This window comes from Oncorhynchus kisutch, linkage group LG23 (assembly GCF_002021735.2).
Source record: "Oncorhynchus kisutch isolate 150728-3 linkage group LG23, Okis_V2, whole genome shotgun sequence".
In the NCBI taxonomy this organism is placed as follows: domain Eukaryota; kingdom Metazoa; phylum Chordata; class Actinopteri; order Salmoniformes; family Salmonidae; genus Oncorhynchus; species Oncorhynchus kisutch.
In genome coordinates, this window is record NC_034196.2 from 21,295,439 (window position 1) to 21,302,599 (window position 7,161).

A 7,161-nucleotide genomic window follows, 5' to 3' on the forward strand; every position below is an offset into this window, starting at 1 on the left:
AGCAACAGGCACAGATGTCTAGCTCAGGTTTAAGGAGAGAGTGTTTTAAAAGCATTAGAGGACTGAAGGCTTTTGCTGCAAGTAATGCAGATATGACCATGCCCTACTGTACTGCTTTGAATGTGCTTTGTCAGTAGGCTCTATAAAAATGCAACACTTCCATAAATCGTGTGCTAGTTCAGATACGGATATCTTTACCGCTGCTGCAAAACCATTTCAAAGGAATACTGAGTTGATATTGCCAGTTTTCACATTAACCGTATGACCTTGGACCAGTTGGGGTATAATAGGTGGCACTCCCATTGGAAGCATTCATTGAGCATATTTGCTGACACAATAGTAATAAAGACACGTCTTCCTGTGAACCCATCCCATGACCAGTTGGATGTTTATCCATCAGGGATAAAATGACCACAGGACTGTTATAACCATTTAGTAAAAGATTGATTTGAAACTGGCATCATACTGGCAGTGTTCAGGAGCAATGAGTTGGTTGTGTCACCTTATTCATCTAGCATGTGTTTTTTAAAGGAGAGATTGTGGAATGTAGCAACAAAGTTCAGTGATATTTCTATCATGACAATTTGGTGAAACTTGAGTGTAACAATGAAGATATACCATTTCGGCCATTACAGTCCTGGATTATTCGGGCCCCTCTGACACACATTCACAAACACACTTTCAGGAGGTACCAGACCACTTGAATTGCTCTTGGTAATTTCAGACATCCTCAGCTCTGCAATCATATGACATCACTGATGTGATAGTACAACCCAACATAAACAAATGTGAAAGAATATGTGCAAACATGCACATAGATCGAAAGACTTAAAAACAGAAGACAAAACACACAAGTGTGATCTTTGACTATATTTTAGTGTCCACATCTCTTCTCTTCATTCAGTGAACAAACTCAAAAAAACATTTTTTCTTGAAGTAGTCTCCCATGTTTCTTCTCCAGTAGCTCATTCATTCTTTGGAAGCATGATCGTTATAATCAATGAATGTAATTTCCCTCCCAAACCTTGCAAAGGTCCAGGAGGAATTTACCTGTACCGTATGACCTTCACCATGACAGCAATTCACCTTGCTAGGTGTCACCTTCAAAAAGGACATTTATGGAGAGGCCTGTGAAATTGCTGTTGCAATTATGCCTCCTTGTGGCTTACCCCAGCTGTCACATGTCCTTGAAGGTTGGTGATGTCATATCTACCACACTGTGTAGGCAGGCATAAAAAGTGTGATTTTCCCACAATGAAGATAGCTACTCCTGGAGTGTGCGTCAGTCTTTCCCCCGCTCTCATTTCCAGTCCCCTCCCACCCCTCTCAGGTGGTCAGGGTTTCCCGTTGGCGGAGGTGGTGTTCTTGTTGCGGACCAGCCAGGAGAGGGTGCGGGGGGCGGGCGGACGAGCCGAGTGCCACACCTTGATGGTGGAGTCGTCACTGGCAGAGAGCAGCAGCTCCAGGTCGGTCGGGCTGAAGGCCACAGAGTTGACCACTACGTCATGCTGCAGCTGCGCCAGGCAGATGTTGTGGTGGTGGTCCCAGATGTAACTATGTTTGTCCTCTGCACCACTAGGGGGAGAGTGATAATCACTGGTGAATGACGAGTGAAGTATTCATACCCCTTAACTTTTCCCCCATTTTGTTGTGTTACAGCCGGAATTCAAAATGAATAAAAAAATGTTTTTTAAATTCTCACCCATCTACACACAATACCCCATAATGACAAAGTGAAAACATGTTAAGAAATTTTAGCAAATTATTGAAATACAAAAATCTAATTTGCATATGTATTCATACCCTTGAGTCAATCAATACACGTAAGAATCACCTTTTGTAGCAATTACAGCTGTGAGTCTTTCAGGGTAAATCTAAGAGCTTTGCACAACTGGATTGTATAATATTTGCACATTATTCTTTATAAAATTATTCAAGCCATTTTCAAGTCTTGCCATAGATTTTAAAGCTGATTTATGTCAAAAGTGTAACTAGGCCACTCTGGAACATTCAATGTCGTCTTGGTAAGTAACTCAAGCGTATATTTGTCCTTGTGTTTTAAGTTAATGTCCTGCTGAAAGATGAATGTCACTCAGTGTCTGTTGCAAAGCTGACCGAACCAGGTTTTCCTCTAGGATTTTGCCTGTTTAACTCTATTCCGTTTATTTTTATCCTAAACAACTCCCTAGTCCTTGGCAATGACAAACACACCCATAACATAATGCAGCCACCACTATGCTTGAAAATATGAAGAGTGGTACTCAGTGATGTGTTGTGTTGAATTTTCCCCAAACATAAGACATAAGGTTCAATTATTTGTAGTTTTACTTTTGTGCCTTATTGCAAACAGGATGCATGTTATGGAATATGTTTTATTCTGTACAGGCTTCCTTTTCATTTAAGTTAGTATTGTGGAGTAACTACAATGTTGTTGTTCCATCATCAGTTTTCTCCTATCACTGCAATTAAACTCAGTAACTGTTTCAATGTCACCATTGGCCCCATGGTAAAATCTCTGAGTGATTTCCTTCCTCTCCGGCAACTGAGTTAGGAAGGATGCCTGTAGTATTCTTGTACACTATTATTGCACACAGAGAAAGTCAATGGAACTTATTATGTGACTTGTTAAACACATTTTTACTCCTGAACTTATTTAGGCTTGCCATAACAAAGGGGTTGAATACTTACTGACCCAAGACATTTTAATTTTGTATTCATTTGTTAACATCTCTAAAAACCTAATTCCACTTTGACATGATGGGATATTGGGTGTAGGCATGTGACACAAAATCACAATTTAATATATTTTAAATTCAGTCTGTAACATAACAAAATGTGGAAAAAGTCAAGGGGTGTGAATACTTTCTGAAGGTACTGTAGGTGATTTCTGTGCCCAGCTGGGGTTTGCATTACATTTAGTTCAACTTCATAAAACACATGCTGAACAGGATTAAAGATTATCAAATCTGTATATGGAAGAATATGTCCTTCATATAATACACACAATTTCTCTGTTAGTATCTGATACAAAGGCCCAATAACATTGAAAAAGGGATCGGAAGTCATTTATAAACCCATAGTAACCCCATACACCCTGTAACTGTTAAAGCAGCCGTGACATACATACCTGGCCACAAAATCTCTGCTGACGTCCAAGAAGATAAAGAAGCACTCTTCGTTGGGTGTGAAGGCTCGGTGGGCCTAAGGGCTCCGCCTCTCCTCCCGCAGGCTATTCAGGTCAATGACATGCAGGTCAATCTCCTCAGCGATGGGGTGCGGAGACATGGGGTCAGAGATCATCCAGCCCGCCAGCCACGCTCGACTGTTCACATACAGATACCTGGACAGAGACAACAGCATGGACAGTCTTGGTAAAGATGTACTTGTTCAGCATTAAAAACAAAGTGAGGAAAGCAAAGTGATGTTGTAAGACAAATATTTACTATGTAATCTTGGTTACCCAGAAGCTAAATTCTCATTTCCTGATTTACTTCTGGGGGAAATGCAGTTAACAATTGTGATTGCCATTGTGCAAAAGGAAACTCTGCCAAACCCCTCCCTTCTGTTAAATTCACCCGTGTTCATCATGGCCAGGAGCAAATTTAGGTTTTCATGAATTTTTACGATAAACAGTTTCCACAAAAAATGGTAAATCATCTGCACATGGGATTGAAAATCCCTGCACCAATTTAAGCACCATGTTCACCCAATGCTGATTCGTCCAGATAATCAATGATAAAAACCCAAAACCAGGAACTATTGCTGCTCGTAATCACACAATTATGCTTGAGTTTTGACAGATTCTTGCTGTTTAATCTGTCCGCGAGAATCTGTCCATGAGAGATTAGTTACTATGAGGTTTTTATGACAGTCATTCAAATGGGTTTCAGGTGCACTCCTTCTGTCACATCTTTGCACCTGTAGCCTTGCAACTAAGTTATTCAGCCTCTTCACACTGCTGCCCATGATGCACACTCACTCCCTCACCTGTGGTCTGGAGACAGGCCCATGCCGATCACATGGTCTAGAGAGTCAAAGAACTTGTCTGTGCTGCACTCCTCCCCCAGGACAGGCCCAGACGTGATCCTCTGGTCAGGCATGATCCGCTTGATACCTATCTGGTGGGGGAAGTAGGTAAGGCTGCCGGTGGTGAAGAGCAGGTAGGTCTTGTCCTCTCCCTATAAACACAAAATGTAAAGTGTTGGTCCCATGTTTCATGAGCTGAAATAAAAGATCAAATACATATTCCATATGCAAAAAAGCTTATTTCTCTCAAATGTTTTGCACAAATTTGTTTACATCCCCGTTAGTGAGCATTTCTCCTTTGCCAAGATAATCTATTCACCTGACAGGTGTGGCATATCAAGAAGCTACAATAAAAAGACACATGTGCAGATTTGGCACAATACAATGCCACAGATGTCTCAAGTTGAGGGAGAATGCAATTGGCATGCTGACTGCAGAAATAGCCAACAGAGCTGTTGCCAGAGAATGTAATGTTAATTTCTCTACCATAAGCCGCTCCAATGTCTTTTTAGATCATTTGCCAGTAGGTCCAACCAGGACCTCCACATCTGGCTTCTTCACCTACGGGATGTTCTGAGACCAGCCACCCGGACAGCTGTGATGAAACTGAGTAGTATTTCTGTCTGTAATAAAGCCCTTTTGTGGGGGGAAACTAATTCTGATTGGCTTGGCCTGGCCTGGCCTGGCCTGGCTCCCCAGTGGTTGGACCTGGCTCCCAAGTTGGTGGACCTATGCCCTCCCAGGCCCACCCATGGCTGTGCCCCTGCCCAGTCATGAGAAATCCATAGCTTAAAATTAGGGCCCAATTAATTTATTTCAATTAACTGATTTCTTTGTATGAACTGTAACTTTGAATGACAACAAAAAAGACGATTGTGGACTACAGGAAAAAGAGGAGTGAGCACACCCCCATTCTCATCGACGGGGCTGCAGTGGAGCAGGTTGAGAGCTTCAAGGTCCTTGGTGTCCACATCACCAACAAACTAACATGGTCCAAGCACACCAAGACAGTCATGAAGAGGGCATTTCCCCTCAGGAGACTGAAAAGATTTGGCATGGGTCCTCAGATCCTCAAAAGGTTCTACAGCTGCACCATCGAGAGCATGGTTGCATCACTGCCTGGTATGGCAACTGCTCTGCCTCCGACCACTAGGCGGTGTCAGAGGAAGGCCCTAAAAATGGTCAAAGACTCCAGCCACCCTAGTCAAGCCATAAGACTCCTGAACATCTAGTCAAATGGCTACCCAGACTATTTGCTGTGCCTCCCTCCCCCCATCTATGTTACCCACATTGGATAAGGACCAATTAGAGTATGAGAATAGAAAATATTGTTATATTTTAGATATCAGTTATGTTATCATAGAAAGGTCAGATCAATCTTCATGAATACAGGTAGGCCTATTTCATACGATGTTGCAAAAACGTGTCTCAGGTGTGGTGAGATTCTTTGTGTTTTCACGGTTGCACTTGCACAACTGAAATGGGTTATAAAAAATGGTTATAATCTGGCTTGGGTGTTTCAGAGCAAATATGCTACTTTTAAACCCTGTTTTGCATGCAAACAAACACTGAGGAAATATTTGTTGCCTTACTGTTAGGGTTATAATTAAGAGGTGTGCTGTGTATGTCATTTAGTTTTCCTCCACATGTCCTCATACTGAGCGCCATCTATGTGCCACACATGAGTCACAATGTCTGTGTCGTAAGTAACGTCATTGCGTACCAAAACATTTCTAATGAGGATAACTTGCGTTTTGAATTAAGTAGCCTAATTTCATTTGTTAAATGCCTTGTGATGCACATTCCAGAACAATTACCAATGAAAGCACATTATGAGAAAGAGATAGAGGAGAGACAGGGAAGGAGACAAAAAGTGAGTGAGAAATAGCAGGTGTGTGTCTCCTACCAAGACAGATGACAGCAATCTCCCCAGAGGAAGAGTGACTTCCGGAGCCGACAGAGATGGTCGCCTCGCTTCGCGTTCCTAGGAAACTATGCAGTATTTGGGTTTTTTACGTGTTAGAAATTGTTAGGTTAGATTACTCGTTGGTTATTACTGCATTGTCAGAACTAGAAGCACAAGCATTTCGCTACACTCACATTAACATTTGCTAACCATGTGTATGTGACAAATAACATTTGATTTGATTAGAGCCCAGGTAGACTCCAGACACCAATAGCAGGGTGTCATCAGTGTTGAACTGGGAGAACTGGGTGTAGCCCCAGTTGAAGTGGAGCATGCTGGAGCTGTGCACCATGGTAATGGTGCCATCGGGCCGCTCTGTGTCCCAAAGCTGGCCAGCACAGTAGAGAGGAGGATGTTGGGTGAGGAGAGAGACGAGTGGTTTAAAGATGAGAACAGGAAAATGTGAGAGAAGATGTCAAGTCTACAGCTACGAAGTGCAAATCTCAACAATTACATTTCTTTCCCCTTACATCACATTTTTGGGCACTACAAGCTTGAAACTCAGGTCCGTGATGGTTCCTGTGCTATAATATTATTGACAAATATTTATATTTTTGCATAACAGCAGTTATGCTAACATAGGCCTTGAGGCTGAAATGTATCTTTGTGACTGTTGTTGTGGAAACCAACAAAACAAATATTGGTGCACAATGGCCATCTTTATTTGGCTTATCCCTAGCCCTAGGCTAAATCTACCATCTTCTCAGGTCATATGATGTGACAGACCTTGACGGTGCAGTCTTTCACGGTGCAGACCTTGACGGACGCATGACTTTCAACCTTCGTCTCTCCCGAGCCCGTACGGGAGTTGTAGCGATGAGACAAGATAGTAGCTACTAGAAACAATTGGATACCACGAAATTGGGGAGAAAACGGGGTAAAAAAAAAAAACTGTGGTAGGCCTGATCACCGACAATGACGAGACAGCCTATAGGGAGGTCAGAGACCTGGCCGTGTGGTGCCAGGACACCAACCTCTCTCTCAATGTGATCAAGACAAAGGAGATGATTGTGGATTACATGACAAAGATGACTGAGCACGCCCCCATTCTCATCGACGGAGCTGCAGTGGAGAGACTATATACAGGGGGGTACCAATACAATGTGCGGGGGCACTGGTTAGTTGAGGTAGTATGTACATTTATGTAGAGTTATTAAAGTGACTATGCA

General features: G+C 42.5%; 1 protein-coding gene across 1 annotated transcript; it reads right to left on the reverse strand.

Moving 5' to 3' along the window:
* Positions 1-855: 855 nt before the first annotated feature.
* LOC109868156 (F-box/WD repeat-containing protein 5) lies at positions 856-6,650 on the reverse strand. The gene is given in 6 exon segments (XM_074933781.1): positions 856-1,575; positions 3,128-3,340; positions 3,988-4,178; positions 5,946-5,966; positions 6,171-6,320; positions 6,642-6,650. Coding segments are annotated over 6 exon segments (825 nt in total). The 3' UTR covers positions 856-1,334.
* Positions 6,651-7,161: the final 511 nt, after the last annotated feature.